Raw genomic sequence first — 25,884 nt, forward strand, 5'->3', positions numbered from 1 at the left:
GGAGAATTTGACTTTTCTGTGTGGATGAAGTAGTCTGATGCTTTCTCGATTTGATTTGAGTCATTTCAATTTAATTTCTCAACCTTGTTCAGCCTCTGTCAGCAGTGGTGGATTCTACACGATGGCCATGTCTGAAAGATATAGGCGTCCTCTGGCATTCTGAGATTTGAAGGATTTATCACAAGTCTGGTATGGAGTTAGATGCTGCGCCTTATAGGTATCACCATTACTTCCTCTCTGTTTCTCAAGTAGCCGAATGGACTTTACAGCAATGATTGAATCAAAAACAAAGAATACTTTAGAAATGTCACAGCAAACAGATTTCAAATTACCGTTGGATCTTTTTCTCTCATCTGTCAGCTGAGCCGAAGTGAATACACAGTACATTTTGTACACAGTTTGAAAAAAAAAAGCGAAGTCCTTCAGCAGTTTAATAGTATTTGTTATTGTTCTTTTGTGCCTGCTATGCAGCCTGAACGCTGAAACAAAGGGAAGCTTTTGTCAGTATTATAATGATCATGTAATCACAACTTCTGCATGGGCACAATTATGAGATTTTTGTGTGTTCTGCTTTTGCAATTGTTTATCCAGCCAGTGCATTCCCCATTGAAAAATACATCACAGATTTTTTTACAAGAAAAAAAATCTTGTGTTTGTAATTTCATCAGGGTTTTTTGTATTTTTATTGAATTTTATTTTTTCTGCCCTGTTTCAATAGTTCATGATTTCTATAAATGTATTTGCATTGAGACTTGGCCGATGCCTTTTCTGTGTAAACAGAGGGAGTATAGGAAGGCCACAGATGTAGAAATGTAGGCGATATTTGAAGGGAGTCACATGGAGGGCTGCTGACTTCTGAGGAATGGGCCTGGCCGAGTTCACAGAGACAGAGAGGGAGAGAGAATCAGTATCTGAACTCTGGCAAATGTCAGCATAGTTAAAATCCTCTCCCACGGGATCTCACCCTGCCTCAGCCTTGTGAATGTTGCAAGGAAAAAGAAGTATTTACGAGTCGTTGGCCTCACACTCACAAATATATTGGGTTTCCTCCCTACAGTAGCGTGTGTGTGCGGTTGGCAGGGCGCCATGTCTTGTGGCAGTGGGTGCTGTGGTGGCACCCCAGACCCCCCACCCACCCACTCCTCCACCCTGACCTTCACATATGCTAATTAGCCACGTGCAGCTGCTGAAAGGAAGGACCCCCTCCTCCTCCTCTATTCCAGAGGGGGGAGATTTTTCTTTCTTTCTTTCTTTATTTCTTTCTTTCTTTCTTTGTCTTCCTCTCTGTCTCGCTGGGGTTATTTCTCTGTGTATTTGCAAAGTAAATGTACAGCAGTTAACTATATACTTACTGAACAGATGGTACCATACAGTTTGCTTTTCACTTTCGCAGCCATCTCTTTTTGTTCCCTCTGTGTTTTCTCTCTAAATACGGTCTCTCCTCTTTTATCTGCCTCATGTCCCTGGCTCTCAGTAGCTCGCTAGGTCTCCCAAGGGACCAGCAGTCAGTTCAGAGGTATTTAGACAGCCAACATATCCTATCGAATATTTATACACTATACTGAGCAGATCTGTGGGTCACTTCTGGAACACTGTCCTGCTTACAGTAACGGCTGCCTCCACTTCCCTTCCCTCCCCTCTGGCCAGCAGAAGAGGAAATGGGAAACATACGGGTCCGTCCCTCTAGAAATGAGTAATTTTGTGATTGCAGCAATTAATGCAAATTCAAAGAGTCAGCGTGACATTTTTAAGATCCAACCAAGCTCTGCATCTCCTTCCTCTTTGGATAATAAAACGGATGGTCTGATAGTACAGCTGGACAAATAGAAAAGAGGGCAGGATAATTGGCAGATAATCATGGGAGTTTTTTTTATTTATTTATGAGAATGAGTACTTTATATTTCATTGAAAATGTATAATATTAGAATTTCTATTACCTTGAACTTTTGACCAAATAATCTGCTTATAACAAAATGAGCAAGCTGTCACAGAAATGTTGACATGCTAACATAGAAGCCCGTGTGTAATCCATATAGTGTGTGTGTGTGACTTAACAAGCCTGTGAGAAAATCATCATCATCATTATCATCATCATCATTATCGCCATCACCATCTCCATCACCATCATCCGTCACTTTACACATCAAAGCCTCTGCACTCGTGTCTGTTTCCAGACTGTAGACTGTGCACTCCAGTCACACGTCTTGCTGTTTGGTTTGAGTTGATCCTAATCAGCGCTGGCACAGTGGGACCATTTGCTCAGCTAAAAGAAGAAAAAAAAAAAAGGATACAACCAAACAGCACCAGCAAGGCGCTGTCTGTCGTTTGTGAAGCACAGAGAGACAAAAATAGAAAAACGATGGGATACGGACGACGCGCCGAGTTTCTGTTGATGGGTTTTGTCTGTTTCTCCAGGTCGTTTCTTTTGCTCTCCGAGTTCCACTTTTTTTTTTGTCCTTTTCTGTCACACATACACGCATGCACACACACTCACACACGCACTTTCTCCTCCCTCTTAAACATACACTTAAGTGTCTTTTGTGTTGATGGTCAACCATATATTTTCCCAGCCACAACATGTTCCTTTCATCTTTTTCCTTTCTTACCAAACCTAAGATTGTCCATTACAGCTCACTGCGTGTGTGTGTGTGTGTGTGTGAGTGAGACAGAGAGGGAGAGAAAGAGCGAACACATCTGGTGTGTGGACATATTGGTGATTTATAGACACTGATCACAACAGGACACTCTTGGTCACTCCTGGCTGAACGCTACCTAATTTAGATCAATTTTATCTCAGCAATTTAGGAGGCAACTTCACACCACATCCTCCTCCTCCCCCACATATGCACAACGGACACACACACACACACACACACACACACACACATTTTAGACTGTACACTGGAGATGCTGTATGTTGAAGAAGATGTTATGTAAGAAATTTGGTTTGTCCGTGATGTGTTGCAGTGGGTGTGGAGTACAGATATTTAGTCCCGGTATTTCTCTCATTTTCTTGCATTACGCACCCCAATGATATGGTCAGACTTGTTTTCTACATTCCAGCCACTCCTTTGACACAAACCGGATGAACTGGATCAGATATTGACAACACAAGTGAACTTTATGTTGAAGTTTAAATGTCTTATTTCTTTAAGATGTTAATTCCTTCAAAGGATATCAATACAGTTGGCAAGAGCAGATGTTTGCTGTTCACAGTTAATCTCCCTGTGCAACTGTGCCTGCGTGTTTCTGTGTGTGTGTCTGTATGTTTCTAAGTGCATGCACGTGGGTGCGTCTCCCTACTCAATGAACATCCATAGTTACTGTTGGCTAAACATGCAAAGGTTACTGTAATGTCAGACACATGCCAGAGGGGAGTGTGGAATACCACATTAACATAATCCATAGACAACTGTCCCATTTACAAACATCGCCGTGCCGGGCTGATCGCCACAGCGCTGCAGGAGCACATGACTGCTCTTGCTTCTGCTACGCTGCATGAGACCGAGGAGGAACTACAAAACAATGGCACTTCTCTGACTGAGAGACTTTCCCGAGGAAAATGGCTGGTTGTCAGATTTTGGCATGACTCGCCAGGACAAATTATGATGCTTGAACCCGAACCATTCCTCTGCTCTACCCTAGGCAAAGGCTGACAGCTTACATTGCTCACACAGTTACAAAATGTGGAGGTATTGTTGTCTTGTCTGACCTGCTGGCCTCTGGGTGCATGTGTCAACAGTTTGTTGTGTACTGTGAGAACTTCTAATAATTCAGTGGTAGAGACTTGATTTGGTAACGGTTGGAATCAGACTGATAAAGACTCTTCTGTGGGAGGTTTCTTTTTCCTCATGAGAAGGTTGGGGTTAAATTTTGCTCTAAAGTCTAAACAGATTCACTCCAGTGTTAGTATGGGAATATGAGAATAGCTTTCTTGGGTCTTTTAGGATCAAAACATCCACCATTTTGCACTAAATGCAGTTTCATTTGTTGGTTTTCTTAGGCAGTGAGGCCAACTTTTCCAGCAGTGCCTCTGCCTCGTTTCAAGACTCACTATAGAAATGAATACAAAGCAAGCATTGGACTAATATTTAAAGCATTCAGTGTTAATTAGATGTTTTATGGTAGTCGAGGCGGCTAACATGTTGCCCTCTCACCCGCTGGGGCTGGAGTCTGTGCTGACAGTCGGAGTGATTGTTTTGATAATTATGTGTGCATAAGCCGGAGAGGAGGCTCTTACTGCATTTCTGAAAAATACATTTTCATATTTACAGCTCGGTCTGACTGTGTGAGTCTGCGCTTTCAGCGTTGTTTTGAGGGATCCATTGTTTTCACTCGCATAACGGGTATTTTAATTAGTCTGTCTTTGGAAATTCCCTGTGTGTGTTGTGGTTTTGCGTTGGACACTGCAGACTCCCACAGCTCCCAGACATTTCTCAACATTTTTTTTTTTTTTTTTGTACACATTGGCACTGTTCCAGAAGCAGAGTCATGTGTTGAAACTTCAGCAATTCCACATTTCCTCATCTGTATTTTTAAAGCATAAACAGCCTCGCCATCTCTCTCTGCTGTTCTCTCTTTTTTCCAAGTCGCTGTCTTTCTGTCTTTTGGATGCTAGTTGCGGGTGACCTTGGCTGGTGACTACAGTGCCTACTCATTAAGTAGTAAAGATGAATGGTTCCATTATAGCAGGGGGAAAAAACGAGCAGGGCCAATTAGTGGTAATTAACAGCGGAGAGGGCGAGGCGCTCTGGAGGGCACCCTGACCCGGACTCTGGAGGGGGCAGAGGGGAGCAGGGGGCGCGTGTGGAAGAGATTTAGGTATATATGTGCAGAAAAGTGTTTTGTGGATGATTATTGTGGGTGTGTGCATTGCTGTCATGGAAGAGTGTGTATTTTTCTGTGTGTAAGTGAAGCGGTTATAGTTGTGTGATCAATGTGTATGAGGATGTGCTTGTATAGATGTATAGATATGTGTACATCCATGTAATAGAGATAGTATGTAAATAGGGGATTGTGTGTGTACATGTGTAACCAGTGTTATGGGAGTGTGCTTGTGTAAGAATAGGTGTGGTTTGTGGGTGTTTATATGATGTTTAAGATGTGTGTATGTTATGTAATTATGTACATTGTAGGGCAAAGCTGTAGGTGTGTGGCCTCGCAGACATTCCTGCGTGCTGACAGATGGGAAAATCACAGGGGGATTGGGCACGTTGGAGCATTTAGAGGTGATGGAGGTCAACAGCCGGCAACACCTCTCTCTGACTTTTGACCCCTGATGTGATGTCACTCCCCCTCCCGCAGCTTGTCGGTGTGGCCAGGGAGCTCGTTAGGCAAAGGTCTGCGAATAAAAGGCCCTGAAATGCCAAGCCAATATCGCATCAGCGCTAATGAACATTTTGTGATGATTTTTGTTCTTAATTGGGGATTTTATATTTGTGCTGATCTGCAGTATTTTAGCATCTCAGCATCAAGGAGAAACTCAAGGTTGTTCACAGAGAGACTCTCTTACTCTTCCCTCTGTCTCTCGTTCTCAGTGGCTGCGCTTGATTTATTCACCCCGCCTACCTCCCTGTTTTTTATCAGTTCTTGGGTGAAATTGTCACAGCCGTGTAATCCTTTGGGTGCCACTAGCTGAGAGTCTTACACGTGAGCACGCACTCTGAGAGATGGGTGCTTGTAATGGTATTGGCGGCAGGGTGTCTAAACAGTAGGTAGCACCGGGTCTTGTGTCCAACATGGAAATCCTGGCAAGTCAATAAAGCGGTGTTCAATATACCAGGGAACAGGCCTGTGTATTCACTTTAACAGACATGTTAGAATTGGCAGTTGGTGAGAGAGAGCATTTGTAGAGGCTGGAGATTTTTTAAGGTATTTTGCAAAGTGCTGGCAAAGTGCTGCTTTCAGGGCCCCTGAAATTGCAATTCCTGGTAAATGGATGGTTTGAGGAGTATACAATGTATTAGAAGTCAATTGTGCATGGGAGGGCCTATTTTCCATATCGCTAGTCGAACAAGTGTGTCACTGTGTGTGTGTGTGTGTGTGTGTGTAGCTGTTGCATCTCTGCCTCCGTGGCACACACGCAAACACATTCAGACTGCACATGCCCCCGCTCCATCTATTCCCCTGTTGCTCCAGCGTCTCTCGGCTCCGTCATGTGCAGGTTTGTCTGTATGGTGGGGTTGGGGGGGGGGGGTGTTCACTGTGGGGGCCGCGACGTACATCAGAAACCATTACCCATAATGGCCTCTTTCCCCCACACCCCTCATATCCATTCCCTTTCTCTCTTCTGACATTTATTTTATGACTGCTTACATATCAAATATTTAAATAAACAGAATCGGGGGCTTCGGCTGAGGTTTGCCCGGGGGTGACAGGGGGGAGTTGCGGCAGAGGGAGAAAGGGGATGGATGATGACATTCATTTCCGAAACGAGGAAAGAAAAAAAAAACAGGGTTGGGTGGAGGGGTAGTAGTGGTGAAGGGTGGGAGGAAAAGCAGCCGCGGCAGAGAGGAAGGGGGGAGAAAAAAATGCTTCGCTTGGCTCCAATCAAAGCGGGCGGAGGAGGGCGGCGTGTTTTTTCGCTTACGCCTGGCAGCAGCGGTGACAGACGGTTGTGTATGTGAACGTGTGTGCGGCTGCGAGTGTTTATGTGCATGTGCATGTGCATGTTGTCATGGGGCTCATCCGTCAGCATTTCCTGGGGACGCGGGAGGACGTGGGAGAAGGCCCTTGTGGCTCGTAAAAAAGCAGCCCGCCGTACTGAAGCAATATCAATTGCGCGGCAACCGCCAAGGAGATCAGAGCACGACGCAAAGTAACAAAGGGGAAAAAAACAACAAGAAAAGAAACAAAGTGTAACACAGCAATGAGAGGAGGGGAAAAAAGGAAGGACAGAGGGAGGAAGTGAAGGTGAGGATTAGGAAGATTTATCTCCTTTTCCTCAGGAGAGGAAGATGGAGAGAAGGCGGAGGAAGAGTGTGAAGGGGAGAGGTAGAGAATGAAGGGGATAAAGAGAAAGGTGTATAGATATATGTAGAGAGACAGAGTGGTTCTGGGGTGCAGGCGGCCAGTCTTGTGCTGGCTGGCGTCGGTGGGAGGCCCATTACTGTCAGGCTAATCTTAAAATAATTAATTGCGAAGTCGACGCTTTTTAAAGAGTATTGTAATTGAATCCTAAATTAGGCCTGGGAAAGGGGACGCGTCCTGCTTTGCTGCAAGTCTGTTCCCATTCTCCAGTCATACACACACACCCACACACACATCAGTGGGTCTTGGGCGCAGGCTTGCAGAAGGAAAAAAAAGACAACAGGCGAAGGAAATGCTAATGAAATGCATATTTGGGGAGAAAGGGGCCATCTATAATTTAGCTGTGCTCTTTGAATGTGAATGATGTGTGTGCAAGCGCTGTGATTTATTTTTGTTGTGCAGAGGGATAATTCTGTCAGAGTAGGCTTTTATTCTTGTAAACAAATGTGGGGAAAAGAGCAGAATAAAAGTGGAGTAATAAAGTAAACAGAATGGTATGAATACATTTAGCTACTGGCATGAATAATTTGTATAGGGGATGGAGGGGTTTGATGAAAGAGAGATGACAGATATGAGAGCTGTGATATTGCCTGATGAAATTTTGGGTTGGCCTCCGATTCACTATTTTCTGCCACTTATTTTCATTTTGTGTTTTTTTTTTCTTATGGATTAGTTCTGTGTATCTCTCTTTTTCCCACACCCACACAAGTAGGTAGAGCGTAGCTGCGCACACACCCGACATGCACCTTATAACCCCTCAAGTCCTCACGGGCCCTTTTGCACTAGCCTCCGCACGAGGCCCCGCTCAAAATGAGCAGCTCAATGTGCTTTCACTTACACATGCTGCTGCCCACATGGCTTCTCCTGGATGACCCCTGCAAAAGTATAAGGTATAGAACTTTCTGGATCAAAGCTCCGGGAAAAAGGGTCTGCCCTCCATAAATGTCGGCCCTGCTCCATAACTCTGGCAGGAGCCAGGGAAGAAAGATGGCACAGGGTGCGAGGTCAGAGAGACGGTTCTGCGAGGCAATAATGGAAACGAGACAGTCAACAGATGCCTTTTGTAAAAGCTAAAATGTTGAGAAACTTAAAAGGAAATGTCTTTCATTTTACATTATATGTGTGTATAGAATCATGATAATGGTTTCAGATACAATGTGCTCAGTGTTGACCAGCGCAGTCGCCAGACCAAAAGAGTTGGCCTTGTACATTTCAGCAAACCATGGATACATTACATTTGTACATTTAATATGTATCATATCAACTTTCTAAAGCAACATTGTATATAAGCTGACTTTTCGGGAGGTGGAGGTGGAGGGGATGGGGACGCCTCAAGCTGCACACCAGTGTTCGAGGCAACCAAACAATTGCACTGGTGGTTTTTACCAAGTCGTTGCGTTTCCAGCGTTTTTGTAGTCACCTAATGTGGGTGTTTTTCAGCGACCTCTTGGTATTGTTTTACCAGGGATAGTGTCACAAAAAACGTGCTGTTTACCAAGCCTTCACTGCATCTTCTGCTGTGATAGTGCCACCAAACGTGGTTGTTTTTACCAAGAAATCACTGCATTTCCAGGTAAAAAAGGGAATTTTAAGACAGAACATGATCATTTCCAAACCATAACCAAGTTGTTTTTGTGCTTAAACATGACCACACGTTAACCACAACGTCATAGAAACTTAAAGAAGCGCAGAGTTGATGTGTCCGCAACATAATAACATACAAATGTATCTGTGGTTTGCAGAAACATTCAGTGCCAATATGTATTCTGGCGACTGGATTGTTTCGACCCACAGAGATTACTGGATTAAGTAAAGATAGGAGTTGCAGTAAGTCAAATTCCCTTTATGCTACACTGTGCCTCAATGTCACCTCCACACACACACACACACACACACACACACACACACACACACACACTTACACAAGAACCAGTTGGGCCGCTCCACCAACATGTTGGCCCTTGCTACAGTTCACCCCACTGCGCTGGGCTGCGCACTTCAGGTTTAGCTTTATTGTCATCTGTATTAAAATCCTTGTCAGAAATGAAATACAATGAAATTCTTCAGCTCTGGCACAAGAATCTGGCGGCATCTGTATGACAAATCAAACGTTCCTCATGCTGTTTTCCAAATGTTTGAAACCTATTCAACTCCTATTTGGCCCAGATCTGACAGCTATAAACTTGGCTCAGAACATCCCATTTTCTCCTGGCTGACTGGGATGAATAACAGCAGAGCGGACAATATTGTGGTCTAGCTGAGCACGGCTGACTCTTCTGTCTCTGTGATCCCTCTATCAATAAGGAACACAGGCCTGTCAGAAGGCCTGCCAACTGTCTGGCTGTCCACGCAGCCTGCTCTCTACGCAACATCTGGACACAGATGGTACGCACTGATCACACACTCACACAAACACATGCATACCCACACACACAAAATACTTACACACATGTTTTAGCGATACTGGCAGACATTCACAGACATGCTGTGCACTTACAGTTGATTATTATACTGATGGGTGTTTGTGTGTGTGCGTGTGTGTGTGTGTACGTCCATACATCCACTCTTTAAAATCATACATACACTGGTTCACATGAAAATCGCATGTGGGTGACATACACGCAGACACACACCCACCTTCTTTCACAGAATCGGACACATGGTGAAATGTGTGTTTTGCAGCCAAAGGATCTGTGGCCCCTGGGAAATATGTGCATCCCTTTAATATGTCTGGCCTTTAATAAAAACCTGAACATAAAAGGTCGGTCAAGGTTCAGCGTGTAAAACAACTCACGATCAGGGTGCTTTTCTGGCCATGGAGTGGCTCGTTCTGATCTAGATACAGTCTTACTCAAAGCTGAATTAATAGCAGATTTAGCTTTTGTGTCTTTGCTCGTATAGCGATGAAAACTCAAAGATGAAAATGAAAAAGAATTAAAAAGGGTTGGATACTCTACAGGAGATGTACATAGGCACAGTCACTTCCAGCGTGATCATGTCCAAACCTAATTATGGGCCCTTTAGTAGCAAATATCACTCAATTTTCTCAGTCATATGTTATTCATATGGTCTGGCACATTCAGTCCACTGTAAACATAGCTGCCCCGAGGCATAGCAATAATGGGAGTGAATGGTGGAGTTAAGTGTGAGTCAGAGGTGTGCATGTGCAGTCAGGCCATGCATCAGGGCTCCCACAGGCTCTCATTGATCGACCCGGCTCCCCCACCTCATGTTCCCAGCCAGCTTCGGTGATTGATTCCCAGTCAGGGCCCTGGAGATGGGAGGCCTGGCCCGGGCTCACAGAGCCTGGGGCCTCCCAGAGGGTGACCTGGAGGGGCTGCAGTGGGGGGAGGGAAGCCTATTTCCAGGGCCCCTAGCCCAGGTCGAGGAGCCCATTTCTGGGGGAAGCCTTCACAGCGGGGTGGAAGTGGAGTGGAGGCTCACATTCATTACACAAGAAAATTAAGGCTACGTCTGCCGCTGCTGCCATTATATTGAGGTGTGGGGAAAAACAAGGTGGGGTGTGTGTTTGAGTGCATGTGTGCAAAAGGTGAAGAAATATTCTTGCATAGACGTTTGAGAGAGGAAGAACTGTACCGTTCTTATTACACAATCTGTCATAACCACACACACACACACACATACACACACATATGCTGTTCTATTACCACTGAAAGCTGGAATAAATGTTCTGGTTCCACTTACAATGTTCAAGCCTCTAACCTGCTGTGTTCCCATTCACACTGAACAGTGCCGCCGCTGCGCGTCAACAAGCCCCTCTACATGTCACTCTGCGACGGTAAAGTGACATAAAGTAAAGCGGAGGGGGGAAAAAATGATATGAAAATCAATTTTTTTCTAATTAACTTTGTAAATTTCCCGCTGAGCTATCAGACGTGGGGGCCTGGCGTGTCGTGCCGAGTCCGATAATGAAATCAATTTGGTTCAAATTGTTTCAGGTGACTTTTAATGAGTATCTAATATCCGCCTGAGGAAAGAAGGTCAGGATATCTGTTTGTTATTTGTGTTTTTGTTTTTAAGTGATGGATCACCCGCAGGAGGAGCATGGATGGTTTCACCCTGGAGGACTGGGCAGTGCTCCAAGACAAACAGCCTGAATGTAAATCCTTGTTTTTAGTGGGGAGCCTCTTTAACTGCACCACGGGTATGACCTAGTTTGACAACTTGCTTTTTATAGATACAATATTGTTACTATTTATTAATGCCTTGATGAAAGACATTTTTGTCATTGGAATACACCTGTGTTTCAAAAAAAAAATCAAGGTGGAAAGGTGGGAAAGAGCTTAATAGCAGGGACGTGGGCTTATTGTGGTCTTGCTTTAGATGGAGCTTTTGCATTCATAATTTACTCTGCTCTCTCTCCCTCAATGGCCACCCTCCCAGCCTGAGGAGCTCGTTAAGCTTTGCCTTACAGGGAAGACTAATGGATGGCAGAGAAAGCCCCCTCAGGACCCTTTAGCATCGTTTCTGTTGGTCTGCTCGCTTAGTATTCACTTATGTATTTTCACCCTACTCTGAGCACAATATCATGAATAACCATTGCTAATTCATAAACACACTTGGCGATACGGGACCTCGTTCATAATTATCCAAGCTGTAGAAACGCAGTTCCTCTCCAATACCATTCCATTAGCAAAGGTGGTGATTTCCTTGAATAAGGGGGGAATCGAGCCTGCATATTTAATACCAGCATTTCGGTTCGGCTCTGGGAGACGTGAGAAGCGAAAGGGCAGCACATTTACTCAAATAGCCTGTTCTCTCTCTTTGGGGCAGATGGAGTTATTGTTATTTTCCTCCCCCCTGCCCCCCCGCTTTTTTTCTCTCTTTCATTTGGTTGTGTAACAGCATCTCTCCATGGGGTTCTGCGGGCTGGGGAAGTTAGAGAGGAGCACATTCCTCTCGTTCCACCACGGCCCTTAGATGAAATGGGTTTTTTTGCAGCGGCCCTCAGCTGTCCCAGGGTCGCGGCAGGCAGGAAACACATAGGACTGAGAGACAAGAAAAGACCGGGAATGTAGCAAGGCTCTCCCTCCTCCACATCATAAACAGATTCTATAAAAATAGGCGAGCAGCGCTGTGAGAGGTGCCTTCCCTATTTCCTGAAAGCATTTAATTTGCATCGGTTTCAAAGCAATAGTTGTACCAGTCTTACCTAGAGGCTTTTCAATGGATTTTCTACCCAGCAAGAAACTTTTTCAAGGGGAAACACTGCTGATTTGTAGCAAAGTTTGTCAGATGATTTAAAAACACATGCTCAGCACATGAAAAAAATGTGTTAGAAGAGAAGAGAATGAAGAATTTTGATCTCTGACCAGACTTGAAAAACACAACAAAATGTCCCCTGGAAAAAAAAACAACGCTTTTTGCTGTAACTAGAACCTGTGCAGGTTTATCTTTTTTATCCTTGAGCCTACTCCTTGTTATACAGTGGAAATCTGAATGAATTCTGTCTTGGAAAACTGCATCCTGGCAGGAGATTTGACTGGCAAATTTGCAGTCTGTGTTCCTCCACACGTGTTTCCTCTACTGTTTGCAGACGATTGCATTTTATTTGTTTTCATTCTCTAATGGCGTGTCGCAGGCATGTCAGCCGCATCTCGTTTTGTCATTGAGGTTTTCTCCTCTTTTTTTCTGTCACTGCTGCTTCTTTAGCTCTCATTCTTGGGGAAGGAAAAGGGCTCGGGTGACCCCGCGACCCCAATCTCACTTGAGACAGATGAAGCAGCCTCTCTCCTTCTCCTGCTCCCTCCCTTCCCCTCTTCCCTCTTCTCTTCCATCCCCCCTCCTCCCCTCACTTAATGACGTCTTTGTGCTGGCCGTGACGAACCGAACGCTCGGCAACTTTTCCTCATGCACATGGGAGGGGGGGATTGGAAGGGGGCGGGTGTGTTTCTGAGTACCCCGATGTGTGTGTGAGCATGTGTTTGTGTGTGGTGTAAATATTGGTGTCAAACGCAGAGGGCACACCGATCAACAGCTCCGAGGATGACACAGGAGAGAGAGCAATTATGTGCATTGCGCCAAACACAAAAGCATGCCGCTCTGCCGCGTAACAGCAGCCTCTTATCTGGCTTCTCTCTGTCTGCCTTTCTTTCTCAACTCGCGGCGTCATTGCTAAACATACAGTGTGTACGAATGCGTTTTCCCCTCGTCTCCTTTACGGGTGTCACTCCCTTGCACCTCTCTCTCCTCAGATAATTTCATGCTTCTCTTTGCTAGCCAGCCTTCATGCATTGCTGCCTGTGCCATCCAGGCATATTGGGCTGAGGAAAGGCAATTTGGCTCTGCCCAGCTCCCCACGGACCAGTGCTACTCTTCACACTGTCATTCATTACGAGACTTTTTTACTAACAAGGCGTGCGTGCTGAGATGCAGGATGAGATTGTGTTTCGAGACATAATTCACTGAATCTGGTCCTCTTAGCGATGCAGAAGTCACATGGGAACAGCACCATGCACACAGCTCAGCTACTTCACTACACACTCACACAATAAGTTGTGTTTTTAGGATGAGGTAACACGATAGGAGTGATCTGTCGAGGCTAAGTATTGTGTGTTGTTGTCTGCGTTTAGTGTAAGTTAACTTGCTTGAATCCTGGCAGTGAAATGAAGCGATGGAGCGATACTAAAGAGTGATCTATTCCTCATGGAGGCCGGGCAGGGAGGAGTTAACAGTGCGCTGCTCCTCTCCTCTCCGCTTGATGACATCAGTATTGTCTCTGCATCCATGAAATTAATTTTTCTAATCTTAGTCAGCAGGAGCGGGGGAATTTGCACACATTAATATGGAACTCGATCTGTACTCGCCCACTGCTGCAGTCTCTCTTCTCGTCTTTCTCTCTCCCCCTCTCCTCCTCTCCCATCTTTTCTCTTTTCCAGCCTTTCTATTTTTTTGTGTGTGTGTGTTTGAAACAGCAGGCCCAAATGCACAGGGTTTCAAGCCTGAAATGCGGAGCTTTGTTCTGGAGGCCGAGGCATTGCCGGGCCCTGCAGTGTAATAGGAATTGGAGAGTGCTCTGCTGCATGGTATAAATAAAACACATAAAAGACAAGGCCGATTGTCCCAGCAGACCAACCGGCTCTGGCTGCAGCATGTTGATTCTCCAGAGACAGACGCGGCACAGAGGATAAAGAGGATCCGCTGACAATAATTATCCTTATTTGTTTCTCCTCACAAATACACACACAAGGCTAAAATGGATTCATTAGACAGGTATAAAAGAAGGCATTCAGCAGTAGTCCTTCCAAGGAAAAGAGAAGATAATCAATACCAAAAAGGCATCTTGGGGATAATTTTCATACACAATCAGGTTTGATGCGTTCGGCTGTGGTGATATTTAGAAGCATTTTCACTAGGCACTAATTTGCGCCATGTGAGTGTGGAATAGGTTTTATAATATGATAGTTGAAAAATATGAATCCTGCTATTTCTGCACAGTACATCACACTGAAGACTCAGGAGTATCCAGGCAGCTAAGTACAGTGAGCTTTAGAGCACCAATATACTCACTGTAGCCACTCATGAGGTGTTTTCTTTTAGGAACTGTTGCCTATCCAGCAGGAAGAAATCTGTTGTTCTAGACAGTATTAAACCACTAGGTGATATAATGGATCATAATAGTTCACTGAACTGCTCTTTTGGGGTTCAAACAATTTCTGAAGTAGCCGTCGCTCAATAAAGCAGCTTGTAGTCCATAAAGAACATATGAAAGGATGCTTTTATTGCAGTGTTGGTTCTATGAAGACAACCAAGCTGTTTGAATCAGACAAAAACAGGATTTTAGTGGAAACACTACAGCCCTGAAGGCTGCTATCTGGCAACACTGATCCCACTGTATTGTTACTACACCTGCTAAGTGGGTGAGCCTGTCCCTGTCACTGTATCCTCTGTGTGTGTGTGTGTGTGTGTGTGTGTGTGTGTGTGGATAGTAAATAACTGAAATGAAGGGCTGATGCAGACAGGTGATGATTTGGTCATCTGGTGTGAAGGACAAGGGTAGCAATAGCCACAGGGACACAGTGTGTAAGTGAGTGCGTGTATATGTGTGTGTATGTAAGCCCTGTTCGAACATGTTCATTCGCCATGGCTGATAAATCAGAGGATTTTTTTATAAAAATAATTCCCGCATTCAAAATGAAATTGGAATAATAACCATTTACCAATATTGTTTTATGTTTGTTTGATCCCAGTGTGTGTCTCATAATCCACATATCCGAGCCTTTTGTGTCGAGCATTTTGTCTCTTTCTGATTAACAACTTAGCACATTAAAGCGAGGAGGAATAAAATCATTTTTTTGCAACATAAAAATGTTGTCGATTGAGCTCAGAAAAGCAATTTAGCAGGTTTCACCCCACAGTAATTTCACCCATGTTCTGTTTTAATGGCTTTGTTTTCCAAAAAAAAAATAAAAAAAAAAGCTCACGAGAGTCAGAGCGCTGGAGAGGAGTTCATAAATTGAATTTTAAATTTAGCAGTTGAATTACTATTGTCTCCCATGCCTCCTCCCCCTCCTCCATTGAATGGCATGCCCAGATGAACAAAAGTGAAAAACACATTTGAAGAAAATAAAAAACAATTTCTGCGTATTCCCTCTAGTTTTTTATCTGCTGTCCCTCCTGGCGCAGACACGATTCACTTCGTGTCATATTCATAATTTTTTTCCTAAGTACAGCCATTTCTCTGAGGGGAGGAAAAAAAATAATGTTTCAATTTGTCAAGAATTGTTGTCGTTTTTTTATGCCTGGTGGTGTGAGGGAAATGGTGGGCATATCTCTAGGAAAAGGCTGCAGTGGGCTGAAATCTCATTTAGTGGAACTTGTCATGAGAGCAGATATGAGGACTCCGTTTGGGGAGGCGGAGAATACTCATTTTTTTTGCCTCCGTGGACAGGTGTGGATAATGCCATGTGTGGAAGATGGACCAATGTATTAGATAGCTCTATATCCTTTTATTGTGGCTGTTTTATTTAAGAATTTCCCACAAGTGTGCGAGAGAGCGAGAGAGAGATCAACAGCGAGAGCCAAGATTCTGCTAATACACATTTCTGTGCATGTGTGTGTGTGTGTTTAATCGAGCGTCCACTTCCCCTCTCCCAAAACTCTGAAGTTGTTTTCTGTGTCCAGTGCCTTTCTAAGTGCAGCAGTTAAAGGTTTTTTTTTTTTTTTTTTTTTTGCAAGCGTGTGTTTACACTTGGCAGCTGTGTGAGGGGATTTACTTGTGTTGCGCTCAGCATTTTTGGCAAACGGAGGACCTCTTGAGATGGATTGGTGAACTGGATGGAGCTGGGGAGGGGGTGTGTGTCCCATATCACGGGTGGCACAGTGCCCTGGATTTTCAGAAACTGGAGAGCGTCGCCCTTTCGCTGCAGATATCGCTTAGCGGACCTGTGTGTGTGCGTGTGTGTGTGTGTGTGTGTGTGTGTGTGTGTGTGTCTGGCTTGTGGCGTGTTCTGAGTGTACAAACATTAAGGCAGGTCACGTGTCGCCCTCCACTCGAGCAAAAAAAACCATTATGGCTACATTAGAAACATATGACCAGAGTCAGTTTTAGCACATCAAAAAATACTCTTGAACAAATCTCTCCTTTTAACTCTGTATAATGCTGCGCCCAGACACACTGGAGGACTAAATCTATTTTAGCTGCATTCTGAATTAAGTTATTAGATCACTCTCGTTCCTGTTCAGTCAGGCTCTTCATCATCTTACTGAGCAATAAGGAGCCGAGACAAATAATGTGATGATTCAAGGTCTCTCTCTCCAAAAAAGTCCAATCCAGAACCGACTTTGCCTTTTGAACTTGAAGTTCATCCATCAGAATTTAAAAAAATACAAATGATTTTTCTATCAAAAGCATTTTTAAACGGGTTTTACACCACAATGGCTCATAACTTTAATTATTCCCTAATGTGTTTTACTCTAATGCTGGCAATCATTTTGTCAGATGAGGTGTCAGTTTTGTCCGGTGGTTAAATATTTCATTTTACATCAGTGCGGCTGGTGCACTCGGTGACTTCAGCTTTGACGTCTTAGGGAATGCTTTACTTATTTTTTGTTTCATATGTGAGGAGGGCAAAGTAAAGAGCACAGGACTTCTACACACATGTAGCAAAAAGGCTTTTTCTCCCTCTTTCTTAGGATTAGGCTCTCGAAATCCTGGTGATGCAGACCTTTGCAGGATAACCCTCTCTCCTCACACACACCCACATACAACGCCATGCTGTGAAATAACTTTTAGACACCCAAGAGTACTCATTCCTCTCTCTCCGTGGCTACCCAAACACACACTCTCTCTCTCTCTCTTCTTCTCTTCTTTCGCACTCTGTGAAATAGTCCAATGTACTCCACGCACATGCCTCAGTAGACAAAACCACTTTAAAGCTAGAGCGCCGTAACCGTCTGCACGTAACCCGCTGAATAAAGTGCTCCCATCCCCTGACATGTCTTCTTGATATTAGCCTGGCAATATGAGGCAACGGCAATTTCTCCTCTACACTAGACGAGGTGATATTGAGTTGGGAAGAGGAGAGGGAACTGAGGAGGGAGCTGGTGGTGGTGAAGGAGGAGGAGGGGGAGGGGGAGGAGGGGGTTAGTTGGAGATGAGAGAGGAGAAGTGAAAGAGTGTGTGTGTGTGTGTGTGTGTGTGTGTGTGTGTAAGAAACAGTAGGAACAAAATGTCATAAATCACACATGATCCTACACGGCGGAGACAAAAGGGAGAAAGCATGAGAGGAGAGAGGGAAGATAGAAGAAGTCCACATTATCTGCCCGGCAGACAGACAAACACGCCGCTACGGGTGACGGATTAGCATTAGCCTGACGCACTGTACCGGAATTTTCCAATGGCTCACTGAGACCCCAAACAACCTCTAAAAAGGCTCTGAAATACTTACAATGGAATAAATCGCCCTTGACACCTTCTCTTTCTTCTCTTTGATTTTGTTTTGTGTTCATATAAGACGCTAGCTCCCAAGGTGTAGCTTTGGAGAGCCGGTACTTTTGACTGCTTCACTGCCCTGAATTCCCTCCCGGGGTTCAAACTTGCGAACTTGAAATGCCTTGTCACAATTGTCATGCAAAGTCTGAATCCCTGCCAGACTCTCAACCTCCTTACCTGTTCTCTTACGTGAATTCAGGAGAGCATAAACTGAAATGTAATTATCAGTATTTCTGCCAGTTTTCTGCAGGCAGCAACATGCAAAATCGAGCAAGTGAGAGTAAGCGCTGTACGGCGATTACTGGCATCGCTGGGCTGTGGTTGTGGGAACAAGGCCATAGAGTTTTTATTGCTATTGCTTCCCATCGTTTTAAACAACATTTACAACACTTTTAAAACCCTTTCAGACATTAAAACAAAGATACAGGCTTCAGGTTTTAATTAAATCATTATATTTTGGCCCTCGTCCAGCAAAGTTTGCTACTGATAGCTATGCAATAAACATCTTTGCTTACTTAATTCCATTTGTAGCTCATTTATGACCTGTAGACATTAATTTAAGGCTTCCGCTGGCTGTGCAATTATAAGATAAATCAGTGATGGCTGTGGTTTGGATTGTGTGCACTAAGTGGACTTCTGTCCAACTTGGCACTATCCTCAACCAATCACGATACACCATTGTAAATGAAATGCTCTTGACATATCATTAATCCCTCTTTTCTTCTACAGGTGTCCTCCATGGACTTCATGGCTATGAAGCGCTCACAGCTCTACAGCATGGCCAACAACCCCTACTCCACCCCACAGCAGCCAGGGGGCGGGCCCTACCCTCCTAGCCAGCCATACACATCGCCTCCTCCTCACAGATATCCAATGAGCATGCAGGGGAGGGGCCAAATGGGTATGGGAGGGATGCAATATCCTCAGCAGCAGGTATGTCAACAAACCCCAACGCTACGTCTTTTGTACGTGCGCATCTCAGTGTGATTCATGAAAGAGTCAGGCCCCTCTGCGGTGCCGATCCAGGTTTTGTAGCTGGTATAAGCGATATTGCTGTGGGACATTTGCTTCTCGCAGTGAACATTCTTCTAGCGATTTTCCCCCGAAGGCTTGGCATGTTCAATTTGAGACGCAGCCTAAAATACCAGGCAGCACATCTCACACCCTGGCATGTGGTGGTGTCACTCCTGTTCATCACTCAGTTTCCCCTTAGACTCCCACTGGAGCGAGATGGGTTTGATGCTGTGTGTTTGTGTGTGTTTGTGTGTGCGTGGGTGGGTGGGTGGGTGGGGGCTATGCGTGGTATGTGTGTAAGCATGTTCATACTTCATGCTTGCTTGATTGAGTGCTTGAATGCTTGATTCTATAAGCTTCTCTACTGTATATGTGTGTGTGCATGCTTGTTTGATGTTTTGTATGCATGTCTCTTTAATTGTATGTGTGTGTGTGTGTGTGTGTGTGTGTGTGTGTAGTGGAATGCTCTCTGTGTAGTAAACATAGACGCAGCACAGCCGACCCACGTCACAGTCTCTCTGTGCGACACAATAGGCCTGTGTTGGAGACAATAGTGCTTCTGTCTGCTTTATTGAGTCTTAAGTAAATCCCATTTGGACTGGATGGGTGTGTGTGTGTGTGTGTGTGTGTGTTGGAGGGAGAGATACAGAGAAAGAATGCATGTGTATTAATCTGCGTGTACTGTATGTATGTGTTTGCATGAAGGATGTGTGTGTCCCACATTTTTGGCACAAAGCAAACTTCTTCTGTGTGTGTGTTTTTATGGCAATCTAGTTCCATCAGTGTAGTTTGAAGCGCCACAGCGGGAGAAGGGGGGAGTGTCCCCTGCTGTCACTGCCTGCTATATTTAGTCAGCCTGGTCTGTTGGTCTGGACTTGGACACCTCTTATTGGAGCGAGCGAGCTTCCACACATAGCAAGACCACAGAGATAGAAAGAGAAGGAGAGAAACACAGATGGACTGACAGACAGATTTCCTACATTGTCTTAAAAATATCGTACAAATCTGCATACAGCAGTAGCACAGAAAACTGGTGTGTAATGCTCGTGTATTTATATGCAGATAGACTCTTACACCTTATTCAATGAAGATATATGTTGTATTTTTTAAAGAAAACATCATGTGGAGATAGAAATGATATTAAGAAATAGGTGTACTGAAATGTGCACGACGATTAAAAGGGTTACGACACTATTTTTACAAATGAAGATCAGTGTATGGGGAATAGAAAATTATACAGCAACAGTTATTTGAAGTCTTTTGTGGCTTTGGGGGAGCATTAATGTCAAAATTATATTTATATCTTTTCATTAATGTATTTATTTTAAGGTGTTTTTACTATGATTAATAATAATATAAAAAATATATGAAAATTTTAATTAAATGTATTTTTATTTTGGTCTTTAAGTTAGAATAAATAAATAGATAAATAAATATCTTAAAAAGCTCCAAAATAATGAGTTAATGTCAAAAAATTACAGCAGTTGATTATGGGTGTATAACAGTATAATAATAATAATAATAATAATAATAATAATAATAATAATAATATTTAAAAATTGAATTTATCTTATTTTTTTTATATTTTAGTTTCAATAAATAAATAGATAAACAGCTTAAAAGCTACAAAAAAAAATTAATAGTTGATGTCAAAAACAGATTAAAGCAGTTATTGAAAAGGTATAGGCTGAGGCCAGAACTTATTATACCAGCAATTACAAATAAAAAAAAGTTAGGTTATATCACCATGAATTGCCAAAGAAGTTTCAGGTGTCATGCTAAACCACTAATTTACTCTATCAGACATCATTAATTTTGTCTCACTGGTCACACTGTGCTCTGCAGTCCAAACAGGAAGCCTTCATCTTAGACTCCATTACCCAAGCTGCAGGTCTCAACCCAATTTGACGCATTTTGATGATGTCAACACACACACCCAAAACGAGCCTTACTGAGCCTGTTCGGGGGGTTTGCAGCATGAAATACACACAGTTGGGGAGTGAGTGGGGGTGCACATGTGAAGTGAGAGAAGTGCCCATGCATAATGACGTACAGTCAGTAAGACGCACAAAAATACATCCCTGCTACTGATTTGTGATGAAATCCTCGGGCGTATTACATAGCCCGAACGTAGCGCTATGGAACGTAATTAGTTCAAATAGAATTAGTTGTTCACTCTGGCTATAGCCATGGGAAATGCGCTTCTAAAGTTTCTAATTATCTGGCTCTGGCTTTAAAAGCAGCACCACCGCATTGCCTATCTGCAGCCAGTGAAATCTAGCTCACAGTAATGAGTTCGGAGGAGGAGGTTTAATTCCACACTCTCAGATGAGCGTAATGAGCCTCACCTACAGAAAAGCGGTCAGGGGTCTGATCAGGGAGGAGCAGGGAGGGCTAAAAATGAATGCCCCAGATGTGTACTGCAAAATATACTGTATACCAAGTCTTAAAGTGACTATTAATTACATATCAAAAGATGCACCAAATGCCGTTAAGATGGACATGATTGCAGCTGTGTCTGGAGGAGGAGAAATCAGCCACCCCACCCTCTTCCTTAACCCTCAGATGTTATAAAATTGCCCCAGGATCAGCTGCAAAGAACATTCTCACCATCTTGACTGTGGCTGCATCAGCAAGGGGGGATTGTGGGTGATGTAAGACGCGGCACACACAATCCCCCATGATGCATTGCGCTTCAGGGCTGAGACCTCAGCTTGTCACAGCCAAGCATGCTGGGATGTTGCCAGGCAACGTGACGTCAACAAAGATATGCATGTACGTCTGTCTCTGTGATTTCCCCGGGACTGAGAGTGTGTGTGCGTGTGTTAGAGTGTGTGTAGGGGGTTTTAGCAGAGGAACAAAAGGTCCTCTTTGACTGCCTTTCATTATTATGATTAAATCCTGCTAAAATTAAGCCCCACTCATATTAAATAAGAACTCCACTGCAATACATACATTTCATCCAGCAGAGGTATTGGGTGTGTAGGGGCTCACCTCTGTCCTTTTGTAAGACACGCACACACACAGTGTCAAAAGTAATCTTTGTAACAGCTTGGATGTATGTTATGAATGTACTTACAATCATTTTGATTGCACCTGATAAGAGCAGCACTCCAATTATTGGTATTTCATTTTTTAATCTAAGGGTACATTATTATTTTGTCACTTACCTGTGTGATATCTTGCCATATAATAGGTTTTGTAATCTTTGCTTAGGTTTTGAAACATCTGACCACCACCCTAGTACACTAGATGACTTGAATTTTGTCTCTGGTGCTCACAGTGTTTGAAAAATGCAGGTCACCCCATAGTTTAGGCAACTATGAAACACAACATCACCTGTTCAAAGCCAGGGGCTTTTGTTGCATGTCTTTGTCCCTCTGTTAGGGATGAAACTGTTACCGGTTACACAATAAACTCTGGTAAAATTCCTGATGATTAGTATTACTGTTTCAATTTTTAATTGTTAAATCTGTGTTTGATTACCACACTTTGAAAAACTCATGGTAACTACTGTCCAGCACATGGATGTAGTGTGAGACCTGGATACAGCGTTGGAGGCAGGGCCCCGAAAGTTGCTCAGTGGTGCATGAATTAAAAAAAAAGCTCAGTTTCCACAGCTCTTCTGGACTTTGGAAATGTTATTGGACTGCATGGATCAAATCCTGATACGGGAACGAGTCATTTTGCCCCATGGCATCACCAAATGGACCCTGGTCGTTGTAATTCTACTTTTGGCCACTATGTACAATTGGCTTCAGAGTCTGGCGCTGTTCCTAGGGGCTTGGTCCGGCATCAAAGTTAGCAATGGTCTTTTTAGACGCAGGCGCGCCGGTGACATTTGCAACGTGGATTTGTTCCACTATTCTCTTGAGTGGGCGTACAGCAGGCAAACCCAGTGATGCTACTGTTTCCTTGTCCTCTTGAACAGCGACACAGTCAAGCAAGCATTTTAAAGACAGTCTGTCTTTAATGTTGATTAATGTACATTTTATATGTTTTTTTTATTTGTTTACATAAGATATTGGCTATGACGTTATTTTACTATATTACTTCTATGATGATACTGATATCTGTGATAATTTTGGTTGCTTTAATTCTGATATGGAATTTTTCATGCTGTTTCATCTCTACCCTCTTTCTCTGCCATCTCTCTGCTGTTGCTATCTAATAAAAGCATAAAATGCCCCCAAAATAATAAAGATAAACAAGCCAAAAAATAAAAAAGCCCAAAGGCAACATCTATATCCACAATTTGTGTTCCTGTTACTCAAGACAATCCAGAGACCTCCCTGTAAACAGTTTTTATTTGAACTACTTTCCACTAAAAAGATAGTCCCTATGAAAATTGTTGACAGCAGGGTCGGTGATTATCCAGAGTACCAGGGACAATATACCATTGTTTGATGCTTTGAGCACCACAAACAGAATTCTATTTACCTCTATTGTTTTGGGGTGGAGTCAGAAATCTGAGATGACAAACACAAAACAAACAAAGCAAAACACTGCGTTGCTAGATTTTTGTTTGTGTGTGTGTGTGTGTGTGTGTGTGTGTGAAAAGACTCTGACGTTATAACCAGAATAAGTATAACTTGATTCCCAGAGCTGGATTCTTCAGAGCTGGACAATGTTTTGAATTTCTGTGGCATGTCTGTACCCAGAAATCATGTCAGCTCAGCTATCTATTATTATTTTTGTGTATTTGTCTCCACCTTAAAATACACAGTTATGAAAAAGATGTGATATCCGCACCGTGACATTTACATGCATAAACACATTAACACCTACATGCTGTATTGACACAGTTATATATATAAGAATGAGCTTGTGCAGGGAGCTAAGAGCTTACACAAAGACCTCTTCCATAGTTCATACAAACACTGTGACTGTGCTGTTACTTTAATCTGGTTGTTTACAGCGGTAGAGTTATTGGTGTACATGTAAAGGTACTCACTGCGTGTGTAACCTGGAGGCAATGTGTGACCCTTCAGTCCAGGTTGAGTCATTGTTTCTGAGGGACCTTGTTTACCAGTTCAGGCCCTCAAGCCTAATGTCTGGAGCTCTCTCCGTCTCTTCACTCATATACAGTACATACTTGCACAGACAGTACACCTGCTCACATGTTGATGCAATCGTACATGCACTCTCACACACTCTCCGACACATTCTTAACAGAGCAGTTCACTACCAATTAGGTACTCTGCTCATGGCCTCCTTTCCTTGATCCAGCCATAGGAGGCATGCACAGACACTGATCTCACTGTTGATGTCTCAGAGAAAAAAAAAAAAACCTTTCCTACCAGCCTGCAGCAAATAAGCCTAGAACTTGCATTAGGTGTAGTTAGCGTCATGCCGCGTCTGCATGCATGCCTGTGACAGACAGAGACAGGAGTGATGGGAGCCAGAACAAACATATCAGCAGAGGAAGAAAAAATAAGAAGAGGAAGAGGAGGAAGTAGAATAAGGAGGCGGGTGTCTTGGGGATGACAGGCCACACGAGAAAAGCCTCTGTTTTGGAAGTTGAAAGCAAAAAAAAAAGAAAGAAGAAGAAGAAGAAAAAAAACCTTGCCAATTCTTAGCGTAATTTCCTGTGATTTTCAAAGTTGGCAGACAGAGAGGAAAAGGAATTTGAAGGAAACATTAGTGTTTGATGTGAAAAGAGGGGAGGGGTGATGGAGTGGGAGAAAGAGCAGGAGGAAAAAAAAGATATCCTGGAAAATGAAAGAGAGGGAGAAATAGAAAAAGCAAGGTGTGTGTGTGTATGTGTGTGTGTGTGCGTGCGTGTGGTAGGGGGGTTAAATGTGTCAAGGAGTCAGGCAGAAACCATTACCAGTGTTGGCTGTTTGTTCCTTACACATTGGGCCAACTTAATAGAAGCCAAGCATTTAAAGTCAAGTGGAAATGTGGCTGACCCCGCCACCTGTTTGGTCCATACAAACCACAACACCCCTTCACAACACGCCTGCTGTCCTTCACGGCTTTTATCAAGTCACACTCTCTTTTAAAAATTTATTGTTCCGGAATCATCCTTATTCAGTAACGATTGGCGGGCAAATAACAAGAAGAAAGAACAGAAAAATAATACAGCTGTACTCTGTGAAGAGGTTGTATTCAACTCAGCAAGATGTGTACATTCCTAAATAATAAGCAGCATTTCAAGATGGCTCTTCTGCTTTTGTTTTTATTCACTTCATGTGTTTAATTTCTGCAATGCAACATGATTTACAGTGGTTTTCAAAACAGCTGAAACCACTAAAATAAAAACCATTGTCATGCAACTGTCAATTGTGCATTTTATTGCTTTCTGGAAATAGTTGTCGGTACTCAGTGAAGCTTCTATTTGAACTGAATTGTTAGATAATAAAAATAATAATTTCATTTATATATTTTCTGTTTTGTGGTATTGTAACAGAATAGGCCTGTTGCACAGAAGACACTTTAACATGTTAAAATGAATGATGGCTGGATTCCATTTAGTTGCTTCAGTTTCAAGATCCTGGTATCGCGCATACTGGTTCGCTGTCAGTGTCATGGCTTACTGAGACACTCATTTGTAACACCTGAGTTTTTTTCTGCTGTGACAAGTTAAAATGTGTGCTGTGAAAAAGGAGCAAGGAAACTGAAGCAGCTAAATGGAATTCAGCTGTTGTTATTTTTGTTATTTACACCTGTGCTCTTCCTACTGTGATAAAATGTCTCCCATGAAAAAGACTTATTGATTGACAGGTCTCTTAATACCTAACAAGAATGACAAGAGCCAGCAAGTTAAGTTTGTAAACATCAGACTCAGAGTTGTTACCAGATGAAAAACACACAGAATGCTGATAATTAAAACTTAATTTGTGAGTATACTCGCCACGGCCAAAAAATAGTGATTGGGCTTTTAA

General features: G+C 43.3%; 1 protein-coding gene across 8 annotated transcripts in view; it reads left to right on the forward strand.

Moving 5' to 3' along the window:
- LOC117266673 (AT-rich interactive domain-containing protein 1B-like) overlaps nt 1-25,884 on the forward strand; it is a 232,511-nt gene that overhangs the window by 45,393 nt on the left and 161,234 nt on the right. For all 8 annotated transcript variants that reach the window (XM_078175004.1, XM_033641962.2, XM_033641965.2 and 5 more), the window contains one exon: nt 18,713-18,916. In XM_078175004.1, the coding sequence (XP_078031130.1) occupies nt 18,713-18,916 (204 nt within the window). The remainder of the gene's footprint in view (nt 1-18,712; nt 18,917-25,884) is intronic.

Source organism: Epinephelus lanceolatus, chromosome 15, assembly GCF_041903045.1.
Source record: "Epinephelus lanceolatus isolate andai-2023 chromosome 15, ASM4190304v1, whole genome shotgun sequence".
Classification (NCBI taxonomy): domain Eukaryota; kingdom Metazoa; phylum Chordata; class Actinopteri; order Perciformes; family Serranidae; genus Epinephelus; species Epinephelus lanceolatus.